This window comes from Diplotaxodon limnothrissa, linkage group LG9, assembly GCF_057381915.1.
Source record: "Diplotaxodon limnothrissa isolate DT_005_m linkage group LG9, D_limnothrissa_male_GT1.1, whole genome shotgun sequence".
In the NCBI taxonomy this organism is placed as follows: domain Eukaryota; kingdom Metazoa; phylum Chordata; class Actinopteri; order Cichliformes; family Cichlidae; genus Diplotaxodon; species Diplotaxodon limnothrissa.
This window is the reverse complement of record NC_140604.1, coordinates 32,764,529-32,780,663: the sequence shown is the minus strand read 5'-3', so window position 1 is coordinate 32,780,663 and position 16,135 is coordinate 32,764,529. Positions and strand designations below refer to the sequence as shown.

Sequence of the window (16,135 nt, the reverse complement as noted above, 5' to 3'; positions counted from 1 at the left end):
TATGTGTACAAATGGTTGGTTTTTTGTACTGTTTTTATCAATAAATGTCAGCAACAAAGGACATACACCCATGTGTGTTGATTTCTCCCTAAGATGGCAAACTGAAACACTCCAAGTTGGTGACTTTTGGAGATTTGTTTCCCTGGATGATTGAGAATGCATCAAGATGAAACACAAAAGGAAGCTCACCGCTTTTAGCAGCTCCCCCACCCCCTCAATCACTCACTGAGTGATTGAGGGGGTGGGGGAGTGGAGTGTTTCAGTGTTTCAGTTTGCCATCTTAGGGAGAAATCAACACATGTCCTTTGTATGTCCTTTGTTGCTGACATTTGATAAAAACAGTACAAAAAAACCAACCATTTGTACACATATTTACAAATGGCCTGCTGAGTGGTGCATGGAGCAAGTTTTGGGTGGCTTGCGACCTAAAATCCAAGTACACAGATGCAAAAAAAATCAGGCCACTGTGCGATGTGTTCACTGCTACAGGTACACATGTGGTAAATGCAGACGACAGATACCGTGGCAGTGCCAGGATTGTGAGTGATTGCTGAAAATGTTGAAATGTACTCACTCACTTTTTATCATTATTTGTAAATATGTGTACAAATGGTTGGTTTTTTGTACTGTTTTCATCAATAAATGTCAGCAACAAAGGACATACAAAGGACATGTGTTGATTTCTCCCTAAGATGGCAAACTGAAACACTCCACTCCCCCACCCCCTCAATCACTCACCCCCACTCCCCTCCCTCCAGAATTCCTAGGTAACGACCTAATATACATATGAATGACTAGCCAATTTAGCTTCCACTTCCACCATTTGACTGCTCTCGGGTTTTATAGGTAGAAAGGTAGAAGCCTGGGGATGCTAGTGTTAGACCTACCACAGAACCAAGTCTGCCTGAGCTTATCTTTATATTTTTACATGTTGTACTTCCATTTCTGGGAGCATTTCAAGTTGCTATACATCAATACAACCCTTATATCCCACATTTTAATCATATGTATGCATTAAGTCAACAGTAACTACATAAATTGCAAAAGTGGTATTTTTACACACATTTCTAGTTAAAGAAATTTCAGAGGTTCATCCCTCAAAATTGTAAATGTAAAAAAGTTGCATAAAACAGTTTCCAACCAGACGAAATTAATTTTGAGTGTCTTCATAGTTTTATTTTTGAGATACACCAATTTGTTTATACTGCAGCCACCAACTTTGTAATTCTCATTTACATGACTATACATGTATACTATACGATTTACATGACATGGCGCTCCATCTGTTGTAAGTCCAACAAGTTTGTCCCAGGGCAGTTTCATGTCGGTTACACTTTGACATACGTTTTTAAAAATGTCTTTTCCTGTCGTTGTCCCTTGCATCGATTTAATGTTCAATATTTCCTCTCCACTGATGAAGATGGCCAGCTGTGCAATGTCCATCATGTCTATACTTTCATACACAGTATGCAATAACGTGTTTGCTTCTTTCACAAAACTGTGTTCCTAAATCAGTGGCCATCTCACAAACCCGATCGGCAATCATATTTCTCCTCAGGCTCACATTTGCCAAAATCTGCGTTTTGTCTGGATAGCATCGCACAGCTTCATCAGAGTGGTACTGGGCTGATTTGACTGTCTCCTCTGCTACAATAAAATTTGCTTTCACAACAGCTTCACCATGTGATTTACCAGTTTACTACCAATGTAAACTGCTGGTTTACCAGCAATGTCTGTAAACATACATTCAGTCTCCCACTGGTGCTGAAAGGCTCCATTTTCAGAAATAACTTTTTTCTTTGCCATTGTGAGGGACTAGCTTCGCAATAACAGAAGTTTGACTTGATTGACGCGGGAATGTTGCCAGGTAGCCTAACGTCTGGGAAAGAGGCTGCAGCGCTGCGTTACAGGATCTGTTGTTTGTGTGTTAATAGCACCTCATATCGTCGGGCCATGCATAACAGTAATTTTAAAAAATCTATATGAAATGATCTCGCGGGCCTGATATGAACGCTGGGCCAGTTTGAGTGTGTGCAGTGAGAATTCAGTCAAAGTATTTAACTGGAGTGTGAAAAAATAAGCTGAACTCTACAGCTTGTGTGGTCTCCTGTGGCTTTAGGTGCTGACAAGCCTTCCAGCTGTTCTCCAGCATTTTCATTTACAGCCGTAAAATATCTCCACATGTTGCTCCTGTTTCTCTCTCTTTGCAGTCCAAATGGGTTTTCTGTGTGTAGCCGAGTCACGTGACGGCACAGTATCAAATCCCAGCAGGGCAGAAGAAGGGGGCGGAGCAAAGTGAGTCTCCCGCATAAGAAGAGGTGTTCGCACAGACAGCTGCTTCTTCATCCGCAGCGAGTAAAATAGTGAACTCGGAGGAGCATCGATCGTAAACCACTACCACCGTTTGGATCGATATCTGCATCGATCTGCCCACCCTTGTCTCCTGGATCGTAGCTGAGATCAGCGTGAACCACGTGGGTCTCTGCTCCCTGATCTGTTTCCTGTGTTTGGAAAGAGTTCCAGCTTCATCGCGGAGTTTCTCTCGGTTTGTGGGCTCATCTAAAGGTAAGCACCGAGCTAACCTCAACACTAGATTTACTAACCCTTCTCAAAATCCCTTGAACCCAACACCTACTAAAATCACTGCGTTTATTTTCTGGTGCAAGTCCCGAGGTGTTAATCACCCCTGCTGAGATTTTTACAAGTCATATGCTCGATTCTCCTGCTTTTGTTGCGCAAACCACCCATTGTCTTTGAGGCCTGGCACATTTGCTTTCAACGTGCGGTGGAGATGAAGCCAGCCGCGGAGGTGTGCGGGTGGATAGCGAATGAGCAACAGTTTCTGACTTTCCAAAAGTACTCATTTATTTAGAATATGAAAAATAAAAGTGCTACCTCTACCACACATTAGTCGAGAGCACACTAGTACGCAAACTGTAAGCTGTACATCTCCGTGTCTCCTGATGACACCAGACCAAAGGATGCCCTTTTTAACTGTATTTTAGATATAAGATCTTGGATGGCAGAAAACTTTTTACAGCTTAACCAGGACAAAACTGAAGTTTTAATCGTCGGTCCCGAGGCTCAGAGAGAGAAACTCTTGTCTAAATTAGAGGCATTTTCACTATGTCCTTCACTACAAGTGAAAAACCTGGGTGTTATTTTTGACTCTGAGCTTGGTTTTATCCCACATATTAAACATGTAACCAAAATTGGATTTTATCATCTAAAAAATATAGCCAGAGTCCGCCCTATTCTCTCTCGGGCCAACACGGAGATGCTGACGCATGCTTTTATTACCAGTCGCATTGATTACTGTAATGCCCTGCTCTCTGGTCTCCCCAAAAAGAATATTTCAACTTTACAACTTTTGCAAAACTCTGCAGCTCGTGTGCTGACGAAGACCAGAGGGCGGGCCCACATTACACCGGTTTTAGAATCGCTGCACTGGCTCCCCGTGTGTTTCAGGATCGATTTTAAAGTTCTTTTACTGGTTTTTAAATGTCTTAATGGTCTTGGGCCTTCTTATCTCTCAGATCTGCTTTTACCATATGAGCCCTCGCGGACCCTGAGGTCCTCTGGTACTGGCCTTTTGATCGTTCCTAAAGTCAGGACACATACTCACGGAGAGGCAGCTTTTCAGTGGTATGGTCCTCGTCTGTGGAACAGCCTGCCGGAGGAGCTCAGGGCCGCAGAGAACGTACATGTTTTTAAGAACAGGCTCAAGACCACCTTTTTAACCCTTTACAGCCGATCGGAGCGGGCACGCTCTGTTTTGCGTAACTATTTTTAAATCCCGGTAGCTCTGCAACCAAGTAAGCTAGCGCAATAATTTTTTTTGCATATGAAACTGGAGGAGTTGTACTTACATCTTATGCCATCAGCTTGTCCTAGGTCACAGTTTCCTTCCACATATAGCTTTGCAAAAACTGCATAAAAATCACTTGCAGCAACAAAAACATGATATTCCAGAAACACGCTTCGCCGATCCATCAGCTGTTTGTAACACTTCCTACGTCCATCAGCGCGAACTATCACATGACCGCATGACCTGCCCGAAACCGGAAGTGACGTCATTTTGCGGAAATGTAGTTTTTTACGATCGGGGCCTTATGAGCTTGTGTTTTACTTGTTATGTGTTTTAAAAAGTTATGTTTGACTTTATGACTTTCTGTGTCGTTTCTGGGATGCTTAAGACTCATATTGCACTGCTGGAAATAGTTTATTTTGATGCATATGCTGTTATTTTGCAAATTTGCACTATAATATTTATTTTCATTTTTCCTGCAGTATATAAAAATTGGTGTATTTCAAAAATAAAACTATGAAGACACTCAAAATAAATTTCCTGTGGTGGGAAACTAGTTTGTGTAACTTTTTTGTATTTACAGTTTTGAGGGATAAGCCTCTTAAATTTCTCTAACTAGAAATATATGTTAAAAAAACTAAAACGATTTTCAATTTTTTTGTTGTTTATTGCACTTTTTTGCAATTTATGTAATTACTATGCACCTAATGCAGACATATTATTAAAGTTTGGGCTATAATGGTTGTATTGATGTATAGCAACTTGAAATGCTCCCAAAAATGGCTCCACAGCATGTAAAAATATAATATAAGCTCTGGCGAACTTGGTTCTATGGTAGGTCTTAAAGGGTTAATTTAGCTTTTACCTAACGTTTATTTATTTTATGCTTATTTATTCTATCCTGTTATTCTATTATTAATTTAGGCTTTACCTAATATTTATTGATTTTATTCTTATTCATTTTTAATCTTCTTACTCTATTTATATTTATATTTATATTGTATCCCGTTCTTATTTATTTTATCATTTTACCCTGTATATATCCTATTGTGTCATATCTCCAGTGTTTCCTCGGAGGGCGCTCTCTGCACTGGGGCTGTGATCAACCGTGGCTGCTGGGGCTCTGGGGGTCCTCTCAGCCTGGCTGGGGGGCTTCTTTGCCTCCCTCCTGCTGTGTGCCCAGCCTGGAGGCTGCGGTCTGTGACCGGCTCCCGGTGCAGACGGCTCCCTGTGATAGTGTTTCCTCACCGGGCTCATGTGTGCCCAGCCCAATTTTACTCTTTAAGTGTGCACGGGTGTGTGTGTGTGTGTGGGGGGGTATTCACATCATTTATGTTAATGAGAGTGTGGGGAGTGAGTTGGAGGGTGGGGTGGGCTGCTTTTAACTATGTAAAGCACTTTGTGCTACCTTTTTTTTTTTTTTTTTGTATGAAAAGTGCTTTATAAATAAAGACTGATTGATTGAAACACACGGGAGCATCCATTACAGGGAGAGTGTGAAGTTGTTCAGCCGCTGGTTTCCTCTTTCTGGCGCAAAGTGGGCCAAACATAAAGAAGAGAGACGGACTCGCGACAGAAAAGCTGATCATTAAGCAGTTTCATGATTGAAGTAGCAACAGCAGAGGGAGAGAGAGAGGCAGTCGCTCCATATATCGGTTATTAAGCTTAACGTGGGAATGCTTTACAAACCATCAAAGATGAACTTATACACTAGCTTTACGTCTCTCTCAAATCATTGTTAGAAGTCCAGTCAAACAATGATTTATTGATTACACGTACGCGGGAGAGATCTGCAGTGCCACTCACTTACAGAGATCTCAACAAGGAAGCAGACATCACACTATTTTTGTATATTAAGGTCCAGCCTCACAATACGTTAGCAGATATCGTAATATACACCAGTTACAGTTAGACACATTTCCTTTTTTAACTCTCTTGACTTCTATAACAATTAAAAACCCTCTTCACCGTCTCACACTCTGTGTGTTTCCTGCCGTTATTTTCTCCTCATACATGTCTCTGAAACATCCTGTACTCATCTCACTGAACAGGTGTACGGGCACTTTGCAGGCCAAATGTCTCTAATCTTTGCCCTAGAAACAAGTCGATTATTTATCTTTGTCTGGAAGCGTGTTTGACCCTCAAAAGACTCAATGCCATCTCTCATGAGCACATTTGCAATGTGTGTATGAAAATGAGTACATGTATAACTACTTATTTAACACAAGCTTTGCACAAAGTACCACTAATAAAAGCCCGGTTAGAAGAATGTGTTTCCCACAACTCACTGCCTCTGTTTGTATCTCTGTCACTGCAGGACCAACGTGGAGCGAGAAGTCAGCGCTCTCAGGAGGCCGACAAACCTCACAGAAGAAAGAGAGAGAAAAAACACAGCTGTGACGAGTGTGGGAAAGATTTTACCGTAAAAGCTTCCCTAAAAATGCATCAGGTAATCCACACTGGAGAGAGACCATTCAGCTGTGACGAGTGTGGGAAGGATTTTACCGTAAAAGCTTCCCTAAAAAGGCATCAGGTAATCCACACTGGAGAGAGACCATTCAGCTGTGACGAGTGTGGAAAGTCTTTTATGCAGGCTTCACACTTAAAACGACACCAACTCATCCACAGTGGAGAGAGACCGTTCAGCTGTGGAGACTGTGGAAAGTCTTTTACCGAGTCTGGACACTTAAAAACACACAAACTCATCCACACTGGAGAGAGACCATTCAGCTGTGACGAGTGTGGAAAGTCTTTTATGCGGGCTTCACACTTAAAACGACACCAACTCATCCACAGTGGAGAGAGACCGTTCAGCTGTGGAGACTGTGAAAAGTCTTTTACAGAGTCTGGACACTTAAAAACACACAAACTCATCCACACTGGAGAGAGACCATTCAGCTGTGATGAGTGTGGAAAGTCTTTTATGCAGGTTTCACACTTAAAACGACACCAACTCATCCACACTGGAGAGAGACCATTCAAGTGTGATATTTGTGGAAGGTCTTTTCCCTCAGCTTCATACTTAAAAACACACCAGCTCATCCACAGTGGAGTTAAAGCGTACAGCTGTGATGATTGTGGGAAAGGTTTTACTCTCAGTAGCAGCTTACAGAGTCATCTAGTTACCCACTCTGGAATTAAGGCATACAGCTGTGACATTTGTGGAAAAACTTTCAGCCTGAAACAGAACCGAAATAAACACCTACGCATTCACACCAGACATGATGTGTACAGCTGTGAACAGTGTGGTAAACAGTTTGCTACAAACACAGAGTTACAACGTCACATGTTTACCCACTCTGAGGAACAACCTTATAAATGTGACCTGTGTGCGAAGACTTTTAAATCTCCACATTACCTGAAAGCACACCAAAAGATCCACACAAGAAAGTCTCTACAAGTGCAGTTACTGTGAGGTATGCTTATATATGTTTATATTTTTATCTTGTCAGCCGACTGTTTGAAACAACTCTGCTCATCAAATTGTGTTAGCATGTTAGCAATTTTACTGCATGGAAAAACACCTCTGAATGATTATTCAGACTCTAATCACAGGTTTTTAGTGATCGTGTTTGAGGATTGTATTACTGTTATTGTTAGGGATGGGTATCGTTTAGGTTTTATCCGATACCGGTGCCAAATCGGTACTTTTGAAACGGTGCCGGTGCTTAAACGGTGCTCAAACCGGTGCTTAAAGAATGGAGAACACAAAATTGGTCCAAAAACCTCTCATGTTCAGCTGTTTTTTTTTGTAAAAAGATAACAATGTTAGCCTTTTATGCAGCTATGGGGCATATATGGTATCACTCTTGGCTGGAAGCAGTGCTTAAACAATGGAAAAAACACAAACTTTGTCCAAAAACCTCTCATGTTCAGCTGTTTCCCTCTTTTTCTTTGGTTATTTTAGCCTTTTTGTCCAGGGTGAAGGGAGTATCTGCCATCAAACAAGAAGACAGCCGCATGTAGCTATGATGATGTTTGCTAGTTCACCTTACATGCATTAATGTAATAACGTGGTTAGCCTACTCAACGTAAATTACACGAACAACATTAAGCTACTCACGCAGAGAAGAACGGCTGCTGCTGCCATCATCATCATTTCTGCTACACTGACAGGGCTAGGGGCCAGGACTCTCCTCTTTGTGTTTTTGGGTATGTTGCTAACTCCGGGTCTGATAAAAGGCACCACCGCAGTAGATGCGCTCGGTGTGAGGTCTCGCAGCAAGCTATCAAATACAGCGCATTTCTTGGTTTTTGAAAAAAAAAAACAACGCTATGCGTCGCCAGGTGTTTCATCGGATTCGAGGTGTTATCTCCTTTGACAGTATCACAGTATCAGCTTAAAGCACTTGTTGCAGGCTGCTGAGTTTGCATCTTTTGCTGTGAAGTACAGCCAGACTTTTGACCGCTTCGCCTTGGGCATTTTTAATCAGTAGCTCTGCATAAAAGAACGTACGTACCTGGCCCCGCCTACTATCCTCGGAAACGTAAAATGATTGGCTAGAAGTGTATCACAGCTCAGGAAAAAAAAGCACCGAAATAAAGCACCGAAATGTGCGCTGCTTTTCGGTCTGGTTACTACCGTTTATGTCAGAACCGGTGCCATCATGGCACCGGACACCGGTACCCATCCCTAGTTATTGTAGAATTAAACTAGTATTAATTTAATGTTTTTACTCTTATCGTTTTTATAGCACATTAAATTGAGCTGAGTGTGATAATGTAAACAGTAAAATGCAATTGGACTTGGCAGAGATGCTCATTATTTCAGGCAATGTTCAGGATGAAAATGTTGAAGGACTGACTTACACTGTGTTTGTGTCTTTGTTTAGAAGCAGAGCGACACAGATGGATCCAGTTCTCAACCCTGTCATCACTGTGGGAAAGACTTTTTTGTGACCTTTGTGGAAAAACTTTCAGTCATCAAAAGACCCTAAAAATACATCAACGTAGACACACTGGAGACAAAATGAACTACTGTAAAGAATGTGGGAGAGGCTTCACCACTTCAACGGACTTCAAACAATATGAACTCCTTCACAGTGGAGTTAAAAAGCACGTCTACGATCAGTGTGGGTCATCCTTCATCAGTGCACATCAGCTTCAAAAGCGAGTCCACACATGAGAAAAACCATACAAGTGCAGACACTGTGACAAAACCCTTTCACAATCATGTGATCACACTAAGCATGAACGCAGACGCATGAAAGAACTTCATCTGTAAGAGAGTTTGAGTAATCTCAGTTCATACTCCACTCACAAGCGATTCCATGTTACGAATAACCTGTTACGTCTTTGTTAGAGATTTTCTACATTATACATTATAACCAAATCTCTATAAAACAATATAATCAAGTAAGCCTTATATTTTAACCAAGTATGCCTTATATTTTGTGTGTTCATATATTTTCACATAACCAAGCCTATTGTTGAAGAATCACCTAACCAAGTCTATTGTTAAAGGAAAACTGATGCATTCCTTACCTCAGTGTCTGAGATGTTTGACAGCATGATATAATGATGCATTCTTCACTTCAGTGTCTGTGATGTCAGATAAAGCATGATATACTTCTGTATTCTTATCCCAGTGTGTGAAAGATCAGATAAGCTGATTTAATGTTTAACCTCTTCCCTGACAGTTAAAAGAGGAAGTACTATGTAACCCATTTTTGCCTTATAAATAAAGCAAGCAAGCCTGTGCTCGGTGTGTTTTGTCTTCTCAGAGACATTCACCCGTGCGCACGTTTTCTAATTACACTCTGAGTCGGTCTGCAGTTGTCTCATTTCTCTTACTTGTGTTTGAACAAATGTCTACCCCTGACAGTCTTGATTCCTGCTTTTAAGTAAATCTTGTAAACAGTACATTTGCATAACGACTGAAACCAGTCCAATGAATGAACAATGGGCTGTGAGGTCAATTTCTTGATCGTTAATAAGCAAATTCTTATGACCATTGGTCAATGGCCATGAGTACCATTCACAGAGTAAAAATTTGCATAATGATTATGAAGGAACTTGTTTTACTGTTACAATGTTCAAAAACATTTACTAAATTATCTCCTCTGTGCAAACATCAGCCTAATCATGCAGGACTGAAATCATTGCCATCTCTGGATCACAGTGAATCTGAAGAGACAGAAAGATCCTCTTCTGGTTTCAGGGTCAGACTTAAACCCTTGAGATCAGGCTCCAGAGTTCAGGTAGAGTCTCCTGATCTGATGAGGCAGCTATGAATGAAAATGTGCCTCGTTACATTTTAAGCTTTCTAAACTGTTCTACTGTAGTGTTCATGTTGAGTGGTTAGCTTTGTTCCAGCAGTTGAATCAAAAAATCTGTTTCCTGTTATCATGTTTTTAATGAATGCATCGATCCATGTTTTCTGCAGTTTTTTTTTCAGCTTGTTTGTTATGAAATCCTGCAACAGTTAAACCAAAATTTTATATGTTAAATAAAGAAATGGTTTACTGACAAAGAGTTTGAGCCGTGATGTCATTTCCTGTATATCAGAGCAACACCTGAAGTTACCAATATTTAAAGTCATAGTCAAATTATGTGTCAGCATGACCTTGTGAAAACTGCTTGGCGCTGCTTCACTATGTTATCTGCTAACTGTTAGGGCGTAGAAGGACGAAACTCCCAGGAATGACCAGTGCCAGGACCTTCCTGATGCAGAGAGTTGTGTGTGTGTGTGTGTGTGGGGGGGGGGGGGGGGGGGGGGGTATAAAGGAGAAGCTGAGGCATCCCAAAGTTAAAGCTGGCATAACTGAACCTTAATGTTTGATGTGTGTTGTGGTTCTCTTGCGCGCAGTAATTAATAGCTTGAACACAGCAGAGCTTGATATAAAGACCTGGGTGACAACTAGCTTTCTGCCGCTGATTATACGTGGCCCTAAAATACCTAGAAATGTGGTATCTAACCAGATACTTGCTCTGGATTGCATTACCTTGGCCTCCAGTAACACCTTGGAGTAATATTTGACCAGGACATTAAACAAATATTTAGGGCTGTGTGATCGGCCGAGTTGGAAAAAGCAGGAGTAACAGGAATTATTATAAAAACAGGGTTTTCATTCATTTAACCCAAAAATTATATTTACAAAAGTAATTAATGTTGAGCTCATAAAAAAGGTCAAAGAAACAAAACTGAACTCAGGCAAAGAACTGCAAACTTAACAAACCAAATGACTGCACAAAGAAATATAACTGACCTAAACATGAACTGACACAGAAGGGTATATATAAAGTCTGATCAGACCACTATGACACACGAGGAGTAACTAAACAAAACACAATTGTAAACAACAAACATGGCAGTACAGTCTGGTTTGTCTTTATCCTGTTTTCCTTCTCTCACCCCAACCGGTCGCAGCAGATGGCCCCGCCCCTCCCTGAGCCTGGTTCTGCCGGAGGGTTCTTCCTGTTAAAAGGGAGTTTTTCCTTCCCACTGTCGCCAAAGTGCTTGCTCATAGGGGTTCATATGATTGTTGGGCTTTTCTCTGTATCTACTGTACAATATAAAGCACCTTGAGGCAACTTTTGTTGTGATTTGGCGCTATATAGATAAAAATTGAATTGACTTGGTTCCTTAGTAGGTCTAGAGGGGTTAAACTGCGTCCTCACATCTGCTTCATGAATATGAAGGGCTGTAGTGGGAGAAGGTGGTTTGAAATCCTCATAGGTGTGAAGTGAGGAGGGGGCTCCTGTGGGTGAAGTCTTTGATAGTGTAGATGGCTCTGTTGTGGGGGGAGCAGGGAAGGTGGGGGGATGATGGACCAAAGTGTATCTATTGTTGGGGAAGTCTCTATTGAGGTGTGAAAGCCGCTTGATGGATCATCAAACCGACAGTAAAAGTCGTTGAGGGTGTTGGCCAACAGCAAGTCGTCAGTGGAGTGGGGCTGTGTGCTTCCTGAAGTGAAAATCTGGCATTTAAACATAAATAGGAAAAACTCGCTCACAGCTGACTAATGAACATTTGCATGCATGCTTAAGAACTGCATTGACCCCATTTCACCCAAGTAGGGATGGGTACCGGTATCCGGTGCCATGATGGCACCAGTTCTGTCATAAACGGTAGTAACCAGACCGAAAAGCAGCGCACATTTCGGTGCTTTTTTTCCCCTGAGATGTCATATACTTTGAATTCTAGCCAATCATTTTATGTTTCAGAGGACAGTAGGCGGGTCCAGGTACGTACGTTCTTTTAGAGCAGAGCTACAGATTAAAAATGCCCAAGGCAAAGCGGTCTAAAGTCTGGCTGTACTTCACAGCAAAGTATGCAAATTCAGCAGCCTGCAACAAGTGCTTTAAGCTGATACTGTGATACTGTCAAAGGAGGTAACACCTCAAATCCGATGAAACACCTGGCGACACATAGCATTTTTTTTAAAAGAGGATGACGATGGCAGCAGCAGCCGTTCTTCTCTGCGTGAGTAGCTTAATGTTGTTCGTGTATAATTTACGTTGAGTACTCTAGCCACGTTATTAAATTAATGCATGTAAGGTGAACTAGCAAACACCGTTGTTGTTACATGCAGCTGTCTTCTTGTTTGATGGCAGATACTCCCTTCACCCTGGCCAAAAAGACTAAAATGACCAAAGAAAAAAATGGAAAACAGTCAAACATGAGAGGTTTTTGGACAAAATTGGTGTTTCTCCCATTGTTTAAGCACTGCTTCCAGCCAAGAATGATACCATATATGCCCTCTAGCTGCAGAAAAGGCAGAATTTTTTTTTCAAAAAAACAGCTGAACATGAGAGGTTTTTGGACCAATTTTGTCTTCTCCATTCTTTAAGCACCGGTTTGAGCACCGTTCAAGCACCGGCACCGTTTCAAAAGTACCGGTTTGGCACCGGTATCGGATAAAACCTAAACGATACCCATCCCTACACCCAAGGTTTAAAATTCTGCCTGCAAATGTCAGAGGTGTACTCGTCTGTGTCCATATTTTCTCCAGCATACGGGGGATTCCCATCATAATGAGTCTTTTGGTAAGAGGTGATAAAGAACCTAATCAAAATTTTCCATCCAAATTCCCTCCATCTTTGTGAGGTAGTGCATTTCCATTGTTGTTTCCATATTTGAGTCCATTTATCCTGTGTTATGCACACTAGTAGTAGTAGTAGTAATAGTAATCCAGTCTAGAAGTAATAAATTAATGAACAGCATCACTCTGAGACGGGATATTTTGAGATGTTTAGAGATATTGCGCATATGAAATAAAGCAGCTCTACATATTTGTATAATGTCCTGGTCAAATATTACTCCAAGATTCTGACAGTGCTACTGGAGGCCACGGTAATTCCATCCAGAGCAAGTATCTGGTTAGATATTATATTTCTAGGAATTCCAGGGCCACGTACAATCAGCAGCAGAAAGTTAGACATCACCCAGGTCTTTATATCTTTAAAACATTTCAGCAATTTAATTAATTGGTGTGTGTTACCTGGTTTTATGGATAGACAAAGCTCAGTGTCATCTGCATAGCATCTACTGCAGGGGTCCCCAATCTCAGTCCAGTGTCCCTGCAGGTTTTAGATCGCACCCTGGGTCAACACACCTGTATCACATGATTAGCTCATTACCAGGCCTCTGGAAAACTTCAGCTGTGTCCCAATCAAGAGACCGCTCGCTTGAAGTACGCGCACTACGTACGGTGCGTACTATAAGTACGAGAAGTGCGGAAGTGAGAGGCTTGTGAAATGGGACGTTCTAGCCTTCATCGCGCTAGCAACCATGATACTAACCACGAGAAACGTTACATACAGCTTTGTTTGACAGAAATGAAGGAGAAAAATGTTTTGTTAGTCATTCGTTTTAGTCATGACATCACTCTGATTAGTTGAGTATCTGAGGCTGAGACCACGGGACTGTAAAACATGATTGTTGGGCTTCATTTCTGTGCTGAACTGTCATTTAAGATTAGTTAGTAATAACAATTAGATCACGTTGTTCATGAGACTGAAATCATCTCACTGTTGGGGAGAGAGAGGGGGAGCGAGAGAGCGAGAGAGGGAGAAGAAAGTATACAAACACATAACATCCTTATAGAATATGATGTTACACTATAGATCACATATAAACAATTACAGCAATATGATGCAACAAACACAGCAGTGCTACTGATCCAAAATACTCAAAGCTTCATAGAACTGAAACAAACATTTATTTTTAGCTCCATTCTGCTGCTGATACAGACTTTAGGTTTCTGAACATTAAACTTGTTGCTGCCTTTCATAGTGTGTAACTTGAAGGCCCTGAGTACTTTCTCCCACACTGAAAACACTGGAATGATAAAATTATTTGAACATTACCTAATAAGACTGATTCAGGACAGACAGTTATGTTAAACTTTCCTAGCAGTCCTTCACAAACAGGGAACAGTCTGTCTATTCTCTCCATCTGTCAGCTGCTGCTGGCTCTTCCTCCTCCTCTTCCTCACACACTGCTGAGTTTGTCCTGGTGGATCATCAGGGGTGCAAAGCCTCACAGATGATGTGCAGCAGTGGGTCCCTCAGTCTGTCCTCACTTTGGACACTTGCAGTCGTCACACATGGAAATCAAATGTGTGATAAGCTGCAGGATTCAAACACAAGTGTAACTTATAAACACATGTTCATACTTTTATTCCACAATCAGAGAGAAACGGAGAGAGAGTGCAGGACAGACAGACAGGTGACAGTCTCAGGTGTACACACTGCTACAAAACAGGAGGATTTAGTGTTTGTGTTATTACGAGTGTAAACAAGAAGAGTTCCCAGATGGTACAGTGGACACATGTGTGACTCCTGTGATTAAAGCATCTTTCTTTCAGCTTAACGAGTGAACCGTCAGCTCGTTCAAACACACGTTAAAGTCCGTTTGGCTCGACACCACCGAACAGAGGCAGCAATATAACATAGCTAACATTAACAGTGCAGTGAATCCTGCTTGTGCCGTGATATTCATGACTGCAAACCGAGCAGCATCACTGACTTTCAGCTTGTTGTGTTTGTGGATATATGACTGACTTTAATTATCCACAAAATCATCAGATTCTCTGTAAGATTAAGGTCAGCTATTGAACGGCGTATATTTTAAAGTAAAGGCTTTAAAACCAAGTAAATGCTGAAAGTACAAACATGACTAATGACACATAACTTTGCCGACATGTGGCCAACAGTAATGTTTTAATGTTCTTCATTATTAAACATTTGCACATAAATAAGTGATATATTATTCAGTACTTACTTTTATCAGTTTACTCCTTGGCCGCTCCGCTTCTGCCGTCTGCGGCAAAATTATCCACACCGACTGCCATGCTATGAATTGTGGGATATATTGGGCCACGAAGTCTACACCGCCACAGCCTTAAATTTCAGGGAAGTGAAGGACGCATTTGAGGGCCGCATTTCGAGCAGCCTTTGAATTGGGACAGCCTTCATCGCGTCGCTGTGATGTAATCGGCCTTAAAATGCGGCCTTTAAGGCTGCAGACCCTGAATTGTGATACAACCTCAGTGAGAGAGAAAGGTGACTGAGGAAGAAATATTCAATGCATCATGGGAAACCCCCAGCAGCAACCACCTATTGCAGCATACCTAAGGGAAGATTCAGGGTAGCCTGTCTAGCCATAACTATATGTTTTAGTAAAAGGGAAAGTTAAGCCTAAACTTAAAAGTAGACACAGTGTCTGCCGCCTCAATCCCAACTGGGAGACAGAGGGGCCAAAAAACTGACGTCTCTACCTCCCATTCTACTTTTAAATACTAAAGGAACAAGAAGTAAGCGCTGTCAGTATTCTTGCTGCAGCAATTTTAGATTAACTGAAGGTGTCTCAGCGAGTTTTTCGGACATCCTGATAGTAGCAAATTACAGTAGTCCAGTCTAGAAATAATAAATGCATGGAGTAGTTTTTGAGTGTCACTTTCACAGGATACTCCCAGAAGATGGAAGAACAGCTCTCAGCCAACAACCCAGCGTCAGTGTGGAGGGGCCTGCAGGAAATCACCAGCTACAGACGCCCCCCACCCACTGTTGAAGAAAACAAAGACCTCGCCAACGAGTTAAACACATTCTACTGCAGGTTTGAGACGGACCGACTCCCACGCCTCACCCTCCCCTCCCCAGGGACACTACTTCAGACACTGACCCCCAACACACCTTCCATCTCTCCCCCCTTCACCCTCACCCTCCCCATTCCAGTCTCAACGACCAAGTGAGGCTGGGGGAGATCACCTCTGAAACTCGGTCCCTAAGATTCACATCATGACGTCCAGCCGAAAAATCAGCTGTCATGTCAATATAGACCAACAACTTCTGAAGAGAGGCAGTGCCAACAAAGGAAACTCT

The 16,135-nt window shown here is 41.8% G+C and overlaps 1 protein-coding gene across 2 annotated transcripts in view; it reads left to right on the top strand.

Moving 5' to 3' along the window:
• Positions 1-6,233: 6,233 nt before the first annotated feature.
• The window catches only part of LOC146625910 (uncharacterized), a 111,447-nt gene continuing 101,545 nt past the window's right edge, over positions 6,234-16,135 (top strand). Inside the window, exons 1-3 of one of the 2 annotated variants that reach the window (XM_085363024.1) lie at positions 6,234-7,198; positions 7,261-7,266; positions 8,696-8,921. In XM_085363024.1, the coding sequence (XP_085219150.1) occupies positions 6,249-7,198; positions 7,261-7,266; positions 8,696-8,921 (1,182 nt within the window). In that variant the 5' untranslated portion in view covers positions 6,234-6,248. Of the gene's footprint in view, positions 7,225-7,260; positions 7,267-8,640; positions 8,669-8,695; positions 8,922-16,135 lie in introns of those variants that run through there. The other variant, XM_085363026.1, reaches the window with a different exon arrangement.